General features: G+C 36.6%; 1 protein-coding gene across 2 annotated transcripts in view; it reads left to right on the forward strand.

The window, feature by feature from the left end:
* The first annotated feature begins 4851 nt into the window (after positions 1 to 4851).
* Positions 4852 to 19043, forward strand: part of TRDMT1 (tRNA aspartic acid methyltransferase 1) — a 425365-nt gene continuing 411173 nt past the window's right edge. The window contains exon 1 of one of the 2 annotated variants that reach the window (XM_053713982.1): positions 4852 to 5151. In XM_053713982.1, coding sequence (XP_053569957.1) covers positions 5088 to 5151 — 64 coding nt within the window. In that variant the 5' untranslated portion in view covers positions 4852 to 5087. The remainder of the gene's footprint in view (positions 5152 to 19043) is intronic. The other variant, XM_053713981.1, reaches the window with a different exon arrangement.

The raw sequence follows: 19043 nt of genomic DNA on the forward strand, positions 1-19043 counted from the left end.
CAATGGGACTGTTTGAGCTAAAAAAAAACCTAACACCTGCAAAAAAGCAGCGTTCAGCTCCTAACGCAGCCCCATTGTTTCCTATGGGGAAACACTTCCTACGTCTGCACCTAACACTCTAACATGTACCCCGAGTCTAAACACCCCTAACCTTACACTTATTAACCCCTAATCTGCTGCCCCCGCTATCGCTGACCCCTGCATATTTTTTTAACCCCTAATCTGCCGCTCCGTAAACCGCCGCAACCTACGTTATCCCTATGTACCCCTAATCTGCTGCCCTAACATCGCCGACCCCTATATTATATTTATTAACCCCTAATCTGCCCCCCTCAACGTCGCCGACACCTGCCTACACTTATTAACCCCTAATCTGCCGAGCGGACCGCACCGCTACTATAATAAAGTTATTAACCCCTAATCCGCCTCACTAACCCTATCATAAATAGTATTAACCCCTAATCTGCCCTCCCTAACATCGCCGACACCTACCTTCAATTATTAACCCCTAATCTGCCGAGCGGACCTCACCGCTATTCTAATAAATGGATTAACCCCTAAAGCTAAGTCTAACCCTAACACTAACACCCCCCTAACTTAAATATAATTTACATCTAACGAAATAAATTAACTCTTATTAAATAACTTATTCCTATTTAAAGCTAAATACTTACCTGTAAAATAAATCCTAATATAGCTACAATATAAATTATAATTATATTATAGCTATTTTAGGATTAATATTTATTTTACAGGCAACTTTGTATTTATTTTAACCAGGTACAATAGCTATTAAATAGTTAAGAACTATTTAATAGTTACCTAGTTAAAATAATAACAAATTTACCTGTAAAATAAATCCTAACCTAAGATATAATTAAACCTAACACTACCCTATCAATAAATTAATTAAATAAACTACCTACAATTACCTACAATTAACCTAACACTACACTATCAATAAATTAATTAAACACAATTCCTACAAATAAATACAATTAAATAAACTAGCTAAAGTACAAAAAATAAAAAAGAACTAAGTTACAAAAAATAAAAAAATATTTACAAACATAAGAAAAATATTACAACAATTTTAAACTAATTACACCTACTCTAAGCCCCCTAATAAAATAACAAAGCCCCCCAAAATAAAAAATTCCCTACCCTATTCTAAATTAAAAAAGTTACAAGCTCTTTTACCTTACTAGCCCTGAACAGGGCCCTTTGCGGGGCATGCCCCAAGAATTTCAGCTCTTTTGCCTGTAAAAAAAAACATACCATACCCCCCCCCCAACATTACAACCCACCACCCACATACCCCTACTCTAACCCAAACCCCCCTTAAATAAACCTAACACTAAGCCCCTGAAGATCTTCCTACCTTGTCTTCACCTCACCAGGTATCACCGATCCGTCCTGGCTCCAACATCTTCATCCAACCCAAGCGGGGGTTGGCGATCCATCATCCGGTGGCTGAAGAGGTCCAGAAGAGGCTCCAAAGTCTTCCTCCTATCCGGCAAGAAGAGGACATCCGGACCGGCAAACATCTTCTCCAAGCGGCATCTTCGATCTTCTTTCATCCGGTGCAGAGCGGGTCCATCTTGAAGCAGGCGACGCGGATCCATCCTCTTCTTCCGTTGTCTCCCGACGAATGACGGTTCCTTTAAGGGACGTCATCCAAGATGGCGTCCCTCGAATTCCGATTGGCTGATAGGATTCTATCAGCCAATCGGAATTAAGGTAGGAATTTTCTGATTGGCTGATGGAATCAGCCAATCAGAATCAAGTTCAATCCGATTGGCTGATCCAATCAGCCAATCAGATTGAGCTCGCATTCTATTGGCTGTTCCGATCAGCCAATAGAATGCGAGCTCAATCTGATTGGCTGATTGGATCAGCCAATCGGATTGAACGAATATGTTTGTAAATATTTTTTTATTTTTTGTAACTTAGTTCTTTTTTATTTTTTGTACTTTAGCTAGTTTATTTAATTGTATTTATTTGTAGGAATTGTGTTTAATTAATTTATTGATAGTGTAGCGTTAGGTTAATTGTAGGTAATTGTAGGTAGTTTATTTAATTAATTTATTGATAGGGTAGTGTTAGGTTTAATTATATCTTAGGTTAGGATTTATTTTACAGGTAAATTTGTTATTATTTTAACTAGGTAACTATTAAATAGTTCTTAACTATTTAATAGCTATTGTACCTGGTTAAAATAATTACAAAGTTGCCTGTAAAATAAATATTAATCCTAAAATAGCTATAATGTAATTATAATTTATATTGTAGCTATATTAGGATTTATTTTACAGGTAAGTATTTAGCTTTAAATAGGAATAAGTTATTTAATAAGAGTTAATTTATTTCGTTAGATGTAAATTATATTTAAGTTAGGGGGGTGTTAGTGTTAGGGTTAGACTTAGCTTTAGGGGTTAATCCATTTATTATAGTAGCGATGAGCTCCGGTCGTCAGATTAGGGGTTAATAATTGAAGGTAGGTGTCGGCGATGTTAGGGAGGGCAGATTAGGGGTTAATACTATTTATGATAGGGTTAGTGAGGCGGGTTAGGGGTTAATAACTTTATTATAGTAGCGGTGCGGTCCGCTCGGCAGATTAGGGGTTAATAAGTGTAGGCAGGTGTCGGCGACGTTGAGGGGGGCAGATTAGGGGTTAATAAATATAATATAGGGGTCGGCGGTGTTAGGGGCAGCAGATTAGGGGTACATAGGGATAACGTAGGTGGCGGCGCTTTGCGGTCGGAAGATTAGGGGTTAATTATTTTAAGTAGCTGGCGGCGACGTTGTGGGGGGCAGGTTAGGGGTTAATAAATGTAATACAGGGGTCGGCGGGGTTAGGGGCAGCAGATTAGGGGTACATAAGTATAACATAGGTGGCGGTCGGCAGATTAGGGGTTAAAATATTTTAATCGAGTGGCGGCGATGTGGGGGGAGCTCGGTTTAGGGGTACATAGGTAGTTTATGGGTGTTAGTGTACTTTAGGGTACAGTAGTTAAGAGCTTTATAAACCGGCGTTAGCCCAGAAAGCTCTTAACTCCTGCTTTTTTCAGGCGGCTGGAGTTTTGTCGTTAGAGCTCTAACGCTCACTTCAGAAACGACTCTAAATACCGGCGTTAGGAAGATCCCATTGAAAAGATAGGATACGCAATTGGCGTAGGGGGATCTGCGGTATGGAAAAGTCGCGGCTGAAAAGTGAGCGTTAGACCCTTTAATCACTGACTCCAAATACCAGCGGGCGGCCAAAACCAGCGTTAGGAGCCTCTAACGCTGGTTTTGACGGCTACCGCCGAACTCCAAATCTAGGCCTCAGTCTTTGCGCATGAAGTATTTCATACGTCATGAATTAAAGTCCCCTTTATTTGTTTCAATAGTCAATCCTAGCGTTCCACAAACGCTAGCATTGACTTTCACTTTAAGTTGAACAGACATGAACCCCCCCCTCAAAAAAAACCCCAACCCTTTAATTATTCAGATAGATACAATTTTAAACAGCTTTCAGACTGATATATCTATTAGGAAAATTGCTTTATTATTTTAGTATCCTTTGCTGAAGATGCAGAAATTGACTACTGAGAGCTAGCTGAACACATAAGGTAAGCCAATGTCAAGAGGCATATGTGCAGCCACCAGTCAGCATCTAGCTCACAGTAGTACCTATGTATGCTTTTCAACAAAAGATAACAAGAAAAAGTAAAATAAGATAAAATAAGTAAATTGGAAAGTAGTTTAAAATTTCATGACCCAGCTGTGCATCTATTATTGCTGATTTGATCAGTGTCAGTTTACACTTGGGACCAGCAGTGCACTGCAGGTCTCAAATGATAGTTTATGTATTTAACTCATTTGCAGGGTTAAACAAATAGCTTAGCTATGTTGCTAGCGGTAAAGTGTCATGCACTAACAAACTAGAGTATTTCATTTTATTACTATAATGGCCCTTTAACTATTTTCTCATTAAAGGGCCATTATAGTGGACAAAATTATTAATTCATCTGATCATGTCATTTTAAGACTATCAACCCTGCACTTCTGCATGTTTAACCCCCACAAAGGGGCTAAGCACACAGAGCCGTTCAGGTCCTGAGCGGAAACTGATGCTGATCCAGTCATCAGTGCTAGTTGCACAGTTGGGTCATGCCATTTTAAACAACTTTCAATTTACTTATATTATCTATTGTACTTTGTCCGCTTGTTATCATTTGTTGAAAAGCATACCTAGGTAGGGGGTAGTGCAACTAGCACTGCTGATTGGATTAGTGGTGGTTTCCACTCAGGACCAGCGGTGCTCTGTGGGTCCTGAGTGGTTTTTCTACTGTGAGTTTAACCCCTTTGTGAGGGGTAAACACACAGTAGTGCAGGGTCTGTAGTCTTAAAACTCCATTAACAAATTAAAAAAGAATTATGGCCCTTTAATTATTATTTTGTTTTATTCTCACATTTTCTGAAACATGCTTATGTAACAGTACCATTTAGAGAGCAGTATGCAAAAATCGAGTGGATAGTCAAAAAATAATAAATGAACTGGTTTTGGACATTGGACAATTATTGATGGATAGTACTGGGCTAAACACATAACACAGACGCACACAACACACGCTTCAAAAACTGACTTTAGCTCAAATTATTGTTTAGGCATACAACAGTATTTCACTATATAATAAGAAAAACTGGATTGTTTCAATCTATAGGCACACTTATAGGTTTTTCCTTCAATAATTCTCCAGTGTTCAACTGTTCATTTTGGACTATGCACTTAATGGGTTGAATTACATTATATAAATAATATAGGCAACACACAACTTATTTTTGGTTTTTACATATAGCCGAAAAATACGATTTTTTGTTTGTTTTTATTATAATACTGATACAGTTTTTTACTACAACAAATAACACTGCTGCTGCCAGTCACTCCAACTGTTAGAGGAAACATGTAAAATATACCAAGCAGCTGTAATATAAACTAGTAGTGGCACACACGGAACTGAATGACAGCAACGTAAGTTGTGTGCGGACCGGGAGAGGTAAGGTTGCAGCACCGGCGGTAAGGCGCTCTCACCTCTACTAGGATGGCTTCGCTCCGGGTGCTGGAGCTGTACAGCGGTATCGGAGGCATGCATTGCGGCCTGACAGGTAATAATAGCTATTTAGCGGAAGTACTTGTAGTGAGGTCTGAGGGACGTCACGGAGCACTAGGCCATTACCAAGTTAGCTGCCTCTAATAACACCCACCACGTCCTCCCGGTGTCACAGGCAACAGTAAACTGTGTATCACGCTTTGTTTAAATATTTATACGCGTTGCTATGTAAGTTGTAATGTAGTAGGAAACTATATATATAGATATATATATATATATATATATATATATATATATATATATATATATATATATATATATATATATATTTATTATGCGTGTGTGTGACTGTACATGTATGTATGTATGTATGTGTGTGTGTGTATATATACCGGTATATATATGTTTGTGTATATACACACACACATATATATATATATATATATATATATATATATATATATATATATATATATATATATATATATATATATATATGCATACACACACACACACACACACACACACACACACACACACGTGTGTATATATATATATATATATATATGTATATATATATATATATATATATATATATATATATATATATATATATATATATATATGTGTATATATATATATGTATATATATATATATATATATATGTGTATATATATATATATATGTATATGTGTATATATATATATTTATATATATATATATATATATATATATATGTGTGTATGTATATATATATATATATATATATATATATATATATATATAGCGCAAGAGTATTGCATTGAGCAATGATACTTTTTTTATTGGACTAACTATACATTTATAAGTTGACAAGCTTTCGGAAGAGTTCCTTCCTTTATCAAGTCTGGAGCAATACTATATTGCTCCAGACTTGATAAAGGAAGGAACTCTTCCAAAAGCTTGTCAACTTATAAATGTATAGTTAGTCCAATAAAAAAAAGTATCATTGCTCAATGCTATATATATATATATATATATATATATATATCTGTTTCAATGAAGGACTGCACTCACTGGATTTGGATGAAGGATTAATTATTTATTGTGGTAACGTTTTGGGGTTCCTCAGACCAGACAAAAAAAGTGCAAGTAAACAGTGTGCAATAGAAGGTGCTAAGCCCCACCCATCAAACAATTACTAAAATTGTGCCAAAAATGTGTTGTCATGTCAACACCCTGGTAAACAGGGAATCAATTAATCACACAAATTTACAGGTATATTAACCTATCAATATGTATACATATCATAAAAAATGTTAATTCACAAAACATAACCTCAGTGAAACAAATAAATAGTGAGATAAAGTGTAAACATATAATCATATGTACATAGCACTTGAACAGTAATGCAAGATATTAAACAGCATCAATAATGATATATGCTAGAACCCCTCATGTTATTAGGCTTCTGCAACTCCTTATAGTATAACATTCTAAAATACATTCATATATATTCTTATGTATTCATATATTATTCATTTTATTCATTTAGGGGCATCAATTTGCAAACAGGATCAGGGTTACGTGGCAACCTAGCACCGTATGTGCAGGCAACTCAAAGCCTCATCCCTCTTAGTAAAACTGTCTAAGTGTTTTAAGAGAACTTAGTAGTCATCACTACATTTTGTGTATTTGGAACCATAGTGTACTCACAGTTCACTGTGTCTAAATAGCTGATCAGGGTCAAACTTGAAAACCGCTCCTACGTCCCTAAGCAACGGCTATTAAGCGTACAAACAGGAGCGGATGAACCATATCTGACGTCTGCGACGTTCAGTGTATGTTTGCATGGCTAATTTGCATAGCCTGCTGACGTGAGCTGCTGTGCGGGAGCTGCGTGCATCAATGAGAGTCTCAGGGCAGATTAGTCCTGTGAAGCCTATGTTTGGAAGACACAGATCTAGGGATATATACAGGGACTATACCCTTAGCTGTGATAACTCTATAGTATTACACCAGCCACAAATAAGCGTCATAACCTAGAACCATGAGGGGCTAGGTGTTACCTAGAATCTGTGGGAAAAAACACCCCAGGCTAAGCTATAGTGCAAATGCCAGTTACATGTAGTGTGAGTATCAGTGTTGGAAGGGGCACTAGAGGTGAGAGGGAACATGTGAATATATAACTCGGGTACATAAGAAGGTACATAAGCAGGTACGGCCAGGTTGAAGCAATATACGCTGACTTGTCCCCATGGATCCCTTAAATGCTATGATATTGAAACGTTAAGGCTAGGATACGCATACAGACTTCTCTGTGTATCTACAGTTACAAACTAATCCTAAGTACGACCCCAGAGACACAAAGTCTATACAATCATATCCGTTATGGATCAACAGATTACTGTAAAATGGGTGGGTAGATATGTACCCATGTGAATGCGCAAGAGTATGTGTCTATACCCACACATAATACACAACCTGTGGGCCAATTGCATAATACAGCACAAATGGAAAATAATATTATTATTATAAACAGCATGTATTCCTTGTGCCTGAGTATGATTTACCTCATACAGTGGGACCTCAATCAGCTTACTATTATTGGTCCCCTGTTACAAGTGGCAATCAAGGTCAGTAAAGACAGTATGTCCTATTGTTATCTAGGAGTGTGTCACAGGTTTTAGATCACCAACCTAAGTGGTTATAATTGGCAAAAATTCAATAAAGGTTATGTCCCAGATGTGCAATGGTTCAGAAGTTCAGATGGGGTATCCTACTAAGCCCCCTTGGGGTTACGTCAAGCCATTTCTGCCGTGGAGTAAGAGTATGGGTATATACTATGGAGCATGTATCAATCCTTAACACTGGACCAACCAAGTGGGCATCCCACTATTGCATGTGATCCCCACTGGTCACAGGTTCCCAGAGTTTGATATTAGACTGGCCCAGCCTAGTGAGCATCTCATTATCGCATGTGATCCTCTCTGGACAGTAAAACCAGAACCTAATATGACAAATGGTGTATCACGGTCACTCACCCATGCTGCTGTTCTTATAAAAAGCAGTGCCAGTTGTTGGACATATTCAGGCCTCTTGGATGTAGGGTACCCAGTCGATGTATCCATCTTGATTCCCTCTGGAGAAGTGGTCTATCACGGTCTCCCCCTCGCTTCAAGGGGGAAACATGGTCGATAAGGATAAATCTTAAATCTGTCACTTTATGTTTGGCCTGTAGAAAATGTCTTGCTACCGGTTTGTCGGACACTCCCTTATCCAGTGCGCTCCGAATGGCTGAGCGTTGATTAGCCATCCTTAGCCGTGCGTTGTCAATCATCATACCAACGTAGTATTGCCCACAGCAGCAGCTGAGCAAGTATATCACATGACTCGTCGTGCATGTGATGAAATGTCTAATGGTATATTTCTGAGTGGTATGGGGGTTCCAGAAACTCTTACAAGGAATCTTGCCATTATATATATATATATATATATATATATATATAATATGTATGTGCGAGTGTGTGTGTATATGTGTGTGTGTGTGTGTGTGTGTGTGTGTGTGTGTGTGTATATATATATATATATATATATATATATATATATATATATATATATATATATATATATAATAGAAAAATAGAGTCCAGCACTATACCCATAGGTATTTTTACACAATGTGTGGCCGTCACCGTGGAGTATCGGCAAAAACTCTAAATTATACAGTCAATGCATCAAGTGTGACAGCACCACAATACAGCAGCTTTATACAAAGGTGAAAAATTCTTTCTTTTATTAGGATATAACAACCTTAAAAACAGCGACGTTTCTGACCTACATGGTCCTTAATCATGCATAGTTAAAAACAACTGAACATACACTTTAAAAAGGGTATCTGGACCAATCAAATTACAACCTGAATTAACTCATACCTATCCAGATTTTAATGGAATCATAATAAATAGTGACTTCTAGTGGTACCAGAAAACATAACCCACAAAAATATATAAAAACAAATACAAATCATAATCTCTATTCAGACCATAAGGGTGCCCAGAGGCAGAACTTTATTTCACTTTCTGCGATTCTGCGATGAGATTTTTTTTGTGAACATTTTTCTGCAGCTCATTTTTAAATAAAATAAAATTTTAAATTAGGCAGTTACACTTAAGCACACGTTTAATTGCAATGTGTTGATAAACTATAGAATAAAGCAATTTAAAAAAAAAAAGTTGTTTAACCCCTTAAGGACACGGCCATTTTTCAATTTCTTTCCCTTAAGGACCAGCAGGGCCGCCACTAGAAATTTTGGGGCCCCTGACTTAACCATTTGACATGTGCAATTTTTGACCAAGTGACTAAAACGTATATGCACTTTATTCTTAAGTGTCTATTTAAATTGGAATTGTTGTAAAGGTAGTAACATACACGCACACAGACACACTCATACACTGAAACACACACACACTCACACATAAGGATTCACATATAGACACTCTAGCAAACACGCAAAGAAACACACAAACACACTCAGACACGGATACTCAGCACTTGTTTACATTGGCCTGACAAGTAATGAGGTAGACTACAGTTTTGTGAAAAAAGGAGATTTAGAAAGCAAAATATGGAGTTCTGATTATCTTTTTGTAAAGGAAGATGCCAACTAAATGATGACAACAGCATGCAGTGGCTGAAAGGAAGGGCCCTGAACTGCCTAAACAATAATTTAAAGGTTAAATGGTAGATTGGTGACTTCCGGAAAGGTCTTGTTAGTCTCAAAGTCTGTAGAAAGATGTGAATAATCAGTAGTAAGGTCAAAATGTCTTAAAAAGGAACAGACAATGTTTATGTGCATAGTGGTTTAGTGCACACTCAGAAATCCTCTCAAATGCTAATACTTTACTCCTTGTAATAACAATTCCCATGCTCAATTAGCACTCTGCTGTAGTACCCACTGGTGGCTGCCAAAATGTAAAAAAAAAAATTTTTTTTTTTTGTTAGTTCTTGCTTCATGGGGCCCCATTGGGCCCCTGACAGGAGTCACCCCTGTCACCCCCTGATGGCGGCCCTGAGGACCAGGGCTATTTTTAAATTTCTGCGGTGTTTGTGTTTAGCTGTAATTTTCCTCTTACTCGTTTACTGTACCCACACATATTATATACCGTTTTTCTCGCCACTAAATGGACTTTCTAAAGATACCATTATTTTCATCATATCTTATAATTTACTATTAAAAATATTATAAAATATGAGGAAAAAATGGAAAAAAACACACTTTTTCTAATTTTGACCCCCAAAATCTGTTACACATCTACAACCACCAAAAAACAACCATGCTAAATAGTTTCTAAAATTTGTCCTGAGTTTAGAAATACCCAATGTTTACATCTTCTTTGCTTTTTTTGCAAGTTATAGGGCCATAAATACAAGTAGCACTTTGCTATTTCAAAACCACTTTTTTTCAAAATGAGCGCTAGTTACATTGGAACCCTGATATCTGTCGGGAATACCTAAATATCCCTTGACATGTATATATTTTTTTTTAGAAGACATCCCAAAGTATTGATCTAGGCCCATTTTGGTATATTTCATGCCACCATTTCACCGCCAAATGCGATCAAATAAAAAAAAATGGTAACTTTTTCACAAACTTTAGGTTTCTCACAGAAATTATTTACAAACAACTTGTGCAATTATGGCATAAATGGTTGTAAGTGCTTCTCTGGGATCCCCTTTGTTCAGAAATAGCAGACTTATATGGCTTTGGCGTTGCTTTTTGGTAATTAGAAGGCTGCTAAATGCCACTGCGCGCCACACGTGTTTTATGCCCAGCAGTGAAGGGGTTAATTAGGGAGCATGTAGGGAGCTTGTAGAGTTAATTTTAGCTTTAGTGTAGTGTAGTAGACAACCCAAAGTATTGATCTAGGCCCATTTTGGTAAATTTAATGCCACCATTTCACCGCCAAATGCGATCAAATTTAAAAAAAACGTAATTTTTTTCGCAATTTTAGGTTTCTCACTGAAATTATTTACAAACAGCTTGTGCAATTATGGCACAAATGGTTGTAAATGCTTATCTGGTATCCCCTTTGTTCAGAAATAGCAGACATATATGGCTTTGGCAATGCTTTTTGGTAATTAGAAGGCTGCTAAATGCCGCTGCACATCACACGTGTATTATGGCTAGCAGTGAAGGGGTTAATTAGGGAGCTTGCAGGGTTAATTTTAGCTTTAGTGTAGAGATCAGCCTCCCACCTGACACATCAGACCCACTGATCCCTCCCAAACAGCTCTCTTCCCTCCCCCACCCCACAATTGTCCCCGCCATCTTAAGTACTGGCAGAAAGTCTGCCAGTACTAAAATAAAAGGTATCTTTTTTTTTCCCTTTTTTTTTGGAGCATATTTACATATGCTGCTGTGTAGGATCCCTCTTAGCCCCAAACCTCCCTGATCCCCCCCCCAAACAGCTCTCTAACCCTCCCCCTCTACATTATTGGGAGCCATCTTGGGTACTGGAAGCTGTCTGCCAGTACCCAGTTTACAAAAAAAAATGTATATTTTTTATTTTTTCCCCACTTTTCTGTAGTGTAGCTTCCCCCCCCCCAAGACTAAACCCCCACCCCCTCCCAGATCCCTTCGATTAACATATTTATCCCCCCTCTCTCCCTCTAAATAGAAACCACTGTTCCATAGTGTAATGGTTCCCACCCGCTCCCTCCCCGTGCACGCACCCGCCCGCCTCCCCTGTGCACGCACGCGCGTCCGTGCGCACCCCCCAGCAATCCCGCCCACGATCCCGCCCACCGGTAAGCCATCGATCGCCGCCCACCCGCCTCCCACGTCTGCTCCCACCCACCAACGATCGCGGCATCGATGTCCGGTGCAGAGAGGGCCACAGAGTGGCTCTCTGCATCGGATGGGGAAAAATGTTATTGCAGTGATGCCTCGATATCGAGGCATCACTACAATAACCGGAAAGTGGCTGGAAACGATCAGGATCGCTTCCAGCCGCTTTCAACCCCAACGTCGTACAGGGTACGTCGCTGGTCTTTAAAGACCAGTTTGTGCAAGACGTACCCTGTACGACGCGTGTCGTTAAGGGGTTAATGACCACAACACTTTTCCATTTTGTGTCCGTTTGGGACCAAGGCCATTTTTACATTTTTGCGGTGTTTGTGTTTAGCTGAAATTTTCCTCTTACTCATTTACTGTACCCACACATATTTTATACCATTTTTTTCGCCATTAAATGGACTTTCTAAAGATACCATTATTTTCATCATATCGTATAATTTACTATAATTTTATTTTATAAAATATGAGGAAAAAATGGAACGTCACCTCTTAGCCCAAATTTTTTTTAGCCGTGGGCTGCTGTAGGAGCTTAGAGCGGCGATCGATTGAATCAAATAAAGGAGCTTTCTACATGAAGTATGAGGAATGGTCCAAAATACCTTCATCCAGAATCCAGACACTCCTCATTACAGGCTATAGGAAGAGGCTGTTATTTCTGCTAAAGGAGGCTCTACTAAATATTGTTGCAATATTTCTGTTGGGGTGTCTAAATGTATGCACCTGTCTAATTTCGTTTTGATGCATATTGCACATTTTCTGTTAATCCAATAAACCTAATTTCACTACTGAAATATTACTGTGTCCTTTAGTTATTTGATAGATCAAAATGAAATTGCTGATCCAAACACCCAATTATTTATAAATGAAAATCATGGAAATTGCCAGGGGTGCCTAAACTTTTGTTCGGGGACAACCTCCCCTTCATCAGCATGGTCATATGATGTGTACCAAGTCCAGTCTGAGAGTGCAGTTCCTTTCCATGTTTTGTATATGTCTAGGGTGATTACAAAAGTCTGTGAACCCTTGACTTGTTCCCAGTTTATTTAATTGACTCTGGGGATAGCACAGCTTCCTGAGAGTGCTATTGAGCACCCAGTGCTGAGCATGTTGCCTGGTAATAGGATGTATACCCAGTCCAGTCTGACAGTGCAGTCCTCTTCCATGTTTTGTGTATATGTGTATATATATATATATATGTGTGTGTGTGTGTATATGTATGTGTGTGTATATATATATATATATATATATATATATATGTACATGTGATTGTTTGCTAAACTGGGGTGTAGACAAACAGCGTGTGCTTCTGCAGCCTTGCTGGTTACTGTCCCTTAACTGATGTACATTTCCTTTTGCCACAAGTCTCAGGGTAAACCTCCTCCGACAAGTGTTTTGCCTTTTAGGCTTTTTCAATGAAAACTAACTTCTAAGCTTCACTATATATATTTTTTTAATTTACAATAATTGGGTATTGTTAGGAATGGTGCTGCTAGATTCCTTTTTGAAGGGACATTAAACCCATTTGTTTTCTTTCATGATTCAGATAGAGGATACAATTTTAAACAGCATTCCAATTTACTTCTACGTATTAGCTAACTAGCTTTATTCTTTAGATATCCTTTGTTGAAGAATGAGCAATGCACATGAGTGAGCCAATCACACAAGGCATCTATGGGCAGCTACTGAGCCTATCTAGATATGCTTTTCAGCAAAGGATACCACAAGAATGAAGTACATTGGAAAGTTGTTTAAAATTTGTATGTTTTATCTGATTAATGAAATAAATATTTTGGGTTTAATGTCCCTTTAAGTTCTGAGACTAAAGAAACAATCCAATAATGTATGAGACACAAAACTATTTAGATACCTATTACGCATGTGCAAATGATAATATCAAGGTTTTGTTCAAGGATACACAGAGGAAAACAGTTCAATTTAAAGTAATTTTATATTTATGCTGATTATTTATTCTTGATTCATCTGTTATTGTTTTTATGTCACATTGTGGTTAAAAATAGAGTTTCCAGTTCAGTGTCTAGTTTAAAGGTACAGTCCACGTTTTTAACACATGCTTTTAAAGACCTTATTCTAAGGTTTCTGAAAATATTTTTTCAGAATGAAAGCTTTTAGAAAACTCAGTCCCACATTCTTTAGTAGATGTAGCATGTACCTACATCCAGGTTGTATTTGTAATTGGTTTAAAAAGCCATTATAATCAGTTTTTTTTAGTACCAACCAACACTTTGTTTTTTGAACAATCTTGTAAATTTAAACATATTATTATTATTTTCAAGTTATTTATATTACAATATTTTCTACCTTCCACTGCCCATTATTTTTGCTGACTGAGTTCCCAATGACTGTTCATGTCGTCCGACCGATATGGGACTCTGAACATGCACATTGCTGACAGGTTTTAGGTACACTGGCTTATTCCTGTTAATCAAGATCCAATGCGGCCCCTCCGTGCTCGCTCACGAAAGAGCGAAAGTCATTGGTTGCTATAGCTACCGTCAATGCGTCTTTAACAGCTGATCGCAAAGCATCCTGCGCAGCTGTTTTTAAAGCGTCCTGCAAAGCTGCTTATAAAGCGTCCTGCACAGTTATTTATAAATCCTCCACAGCTTTTACGGTATTTATGCCTATGTAATATTGTCAGGCTATAAGAGTATAAGGATGTCTTGGTGTCTTCTACTATTATAATTTTACTGTACATTCGCTAAACTGACACGATAGCAGAGATTATATGCTGCTAGAGGAAACCGTTCCCTCTACTTGCGTGTCAGTCGGCTATTGAAGGTTCTAACTTCTTCTGTCATCGCGCAATAGTGTGCATGCTTACATAAAATCCTATGTAAATTGAAAAGAAGAACGTAATGGAAAAAACACCCACTTCTGGGGTGTTTAGATGCACATCGTCAAGACACTATTTCATCTAACTTCAAGTACATTTTTAATCATTATAAGTAATCGTTTTGAAGATTTAAGCAAAATTGATTACTGTAAAAACATTATAAAGGTAGCCCTCAGTTTACGCAGGGGTTAGGTTCCAGAAGGAATGGTTGTAAATAGAAGCTGTTGTAAATTGAAACCCAGTTTATAAGGTAAGTCAATGGGAAGTGAGGGAGTTAGGTTCCAGGCCCCTCTCAAAATTGTCATAAGTAACACCTAATACATTATTTTTAAAGCTTTGAAATGAAGACTTTAAATGCTAAACCGCATTATAACCCTAATAAAATAATCACACAACACAGAATATATAATCAAACTAAGTTTAATGAACAAAAACATTTGATAAATAGCACTATAAACCTAGTAAAATAATCACACATCACAAAATGTATCATCAAACTATGTTTAATGAACAAAAACATTTTTTTACTTGCATTTTTCTTCAAACGGTTCTCTGCATTGTTAGCATGTTAGATAATATTGGGTCTGCAGCTATTCTATGCATTCCAGTCTGGACTGATTTATAGGAACCCTGACCTTCAAGCAGCTGAGCAGGAAGATAAAAGGGAAGTGGCTGTTAAATCTTGTTCCTTTGAAAGCTGCTCTATAGCTCAGGTCTTGTTACATTGATTCATTTCAGCTTGCTTAGCTTGCATATCTTTGCTGCAACACAAGCAGACAGCTCCACCTACTGGCAATTTTAATCAATGCACTGCTTCTCAATGCTTTTTAATAGCAGTCACATGACTGAAAAAAGGGCTTTATTCTGAAACGGTGCAAATTGAACCCTCGTAAACCGGGGGGCCACCTGTATTTAATTTTGATGTTAAAATTAAGAGTGTTTATTATGGACCTTTTAATCTTGTTGACGAAATTACTCACTATCTCTCTAATCCATAATCCCTACACAGCATATATACTTATGTTCTGCATCCATTATATAGCCCTCTTGAAAAACTGTTAGACAAAAGTACTCTTGGAGTGGAAATTGTAGCTTTTAAAGCTGTGAACACAACAGCTTCATAAAACCTTATCATGTTAAATTGAACCACTTTTTTATTAAAAGTTTTATTTTTTTATGTAAAGCTTCATTTATGAATTCTGGTTATGGTTAGTTGTTTACATGCCTTTTTGTATAATATTTTTATATTTTTCTAAGCTTGTGGTTTTTGTGCTTTAAAACCACTTTGTGAGTTAAATGCAGGGACTCTCTGGAAGAGCAGCGATTAAAATATCTTTCTTTGATCTAAAACAATCCACTTTCATCAAGTTCACTGGACCCTGAACTTGTTCTAAACTTCTTACCTTAAACGCATTGCTTACAGATCTTGTCATGTGGCTCAATCAACGTATGTGGCAGCACATTTAGCACATTTCTGCATTGGAGAATTCTTTATATAGCCATGTTATGGCATATCATAGCATAACCCTCTCTCATTGCCAGTCTTAATTTAATTTAGATCTAAACAAATAACATTTTGTTAGCTTAACTTGTTTAAGATGCTGAGTTAAATTAGATTTTATTTGAAAACATATGTTAGTTATACTCTTATTGTTACCCAGAGATCAGGGCTGCAGTGATTATGTATACAGTATGTGTAAGGGATTGGAAACTTATCATGATTCCATGCACAAATAATTAATAAAACCATTAATATAATAACACTTCATATTAAAACTTTGCTTTTAGAGGACACATAGCTAAGGCCTTGGAAATAAGGCTTTGTCTACATGCCTGCTCCATGCAGGGCATAAACAATATACACTTTCAGTATTACATAGCGTTTTGAGAAACTAACTAATGTCAGTATACGATCGGGTTTTAATAAAATTAATTTAATAATTATTCTTTAAAACAAACCCCCAATAAAATGCATATATGAAACAATTAAAATCAATATTTTATTCCTAAATTCTTTATATTAGTTAAAGTTATAAACACATTGAATTATATTTATAGAAACCAGATATGAATTAAACGATCCACACTTATGCTGTTACAATATTCTATACAAAGATCATAAAAATATACCTTTACAATTTACCTTATTCACAATGAACACATTAAAATACCACAATAAAGTACCAGAATCTTCTGTTATTAACCAATAACTCTAGTTCAATGTCCAATATGTTCAATACCAACTTACTATGCTTAATTTATAACTACCAGGAATTTGATTACAAAAAACAGTTTATGTACAGTTCTGAAAGAGTTCATTGTAATGACTGACTTATAAATCTGGAGTGTAAAACCCTGTCTGGTAAATTAAATAATTTAGCAATAATGACTAGTTAAACTACACAGGACTATAAACATGAGCTTAAAATACAAATTGTGCCCTTTTTAAAATTACTAACTGCAATTAACTGTAGCAACAATAAATGTATTATATTATATTATTTTATCGTCACTGCCATACGTTACAACATAACCAAATGATTATTCAGTTTCCAGAATTTCTTGTGGGTCATCTATGGAGGGTTTACTCACAATGTGCAATGGTATAGACTTCAAGAATTGTTAATCTTTCTTTGTTCAAGAAAGTGTCCCCAAAAATGGCAGAGAATATACTTGGCACCAAAGCCTATGTATTTTTCTCTCCAAAAGTTAATGCTTCTTTGAGTCTGTCTGTATCCTCTTGTCTTAGAGTGTGTATGCCTCTTTATCCAAAAATAAAGAAAGCCTTTTCCTTAATCACTCCCACAGAATTTTGATAGGCCCTCGGAGCGTGTCTTTCCATTGGCCCTAACGAAGCTTGTCTCTGATTCGCCCTGGGATCTGAAAATCTCATAGGCTATTTGGTTTCGCATATGTTTTAAATAGTCAATTCGTTTGGCTGTCCTACTAGTTTTAATCCCCTAGGGGGCAGCAGACAAAGACAAACAGTTTCATTCAAATATTGCTGCAGTTCAATTATCTAACCTGTAAAATCTTTATTTTATTTACTATAATTTTCAGTATTAATAAACTTATCTGACCTTTATATATATATATATGGGACCCTATGGTGTTATTTTTTTTCTGATTATTTTTATATGAAATATGAGTATTATTTCTAGCATCATATAAATAAGCAGCTCACTGTTAACTGTTTTTCTTCACAGCATCATAGCATTCAACATCCTGGTATTGTATTGCATCTTAAATAAATACAGCACATTTCACATTTCTAATAATTTTTGAGTGCATAGATTCATGTTTATGATCAATATTCATCTTGTTGTCTGAAAAATAAAGAAACAGATGCTGTTATTTTGAAATGAGTCAAGCATGCATACATACTAATGCAGTTATTAATTTCATTTATTACAAATCTGAAAGGCATTTCTTACATCCAATGGAAATATACATTTAGAGATATGTATACAGTCTGAGTATCAGTTACATTTTTGAGAATTATACAGTTCATATAGATGAATTTCTAACTTCTCTTTTTAAAATCAGGATTTAATTTCTTATGCTTTCAGCACTCATAGGGTTAAACATGTCTCTGTTATTTTCCTGCTATTTCTTACTTGAAATGCCAGCTCGTCTGGGAGCTGCATATGGGAAACTCTGCAGAGGCTAATTTATACCTAGATGGTATGAGCCCTATCTTTTGAGAATGTTTGTGTATTCCCTTATTCCTAAAGATGGACCGTCTGTTTTTTATTTAGATAAGGAAAAATTCTTTACCCAGGCCTCCTTTGAAATGGATAATTGGGACATTCTGCCTTGTGATCTGATAGGAACTTTAACTTCACACCTTAGGCAGGAAATCTTTGAATGCAATTCCTCTGTTCTCAGATGTTCTGTTAATCAGGAAAAAAGGGGGTTAGGGCTGGTCTGTTATGGGACCAATTCACATTAAATTAGGTTTTAGCTAAAAATAAAATATTAGATTTTATGTTACATCTGTAGTTTATTTAATATTACTAACAGATACCCTGACATAATTCCACCTTCCAATTTTAAATAAATGTAGGACACATGCTTTTGAATTGGCTTAAAGTCAGTGGTACTTGGTGAGTGTATTGACAGTATGTATTATAGACAGCCTTCTATGAAGAGAGTCCGTTATTTTTGAGCCCTTATGCTCATTAGCTAGGCATCTTTAAACTACAATATGTTTAAGGAATTTGGGGATATGATATTTTATTCTCCCTCTATGAC

Source organism: Bombina bombina, chromosome 5, assembly GCF_027579735.1.
Source record: "Bombina bombina isolate aBomBom1 chromosome 5, aBomBom1.pri, whole genome shotgun sequence".
Classification (NCBI taxonomy): Eukaryota; Metazoa; Chordata; class Amphibia; order Anura; family Bombinatoridae; genus Bombina; species Bombina bombina.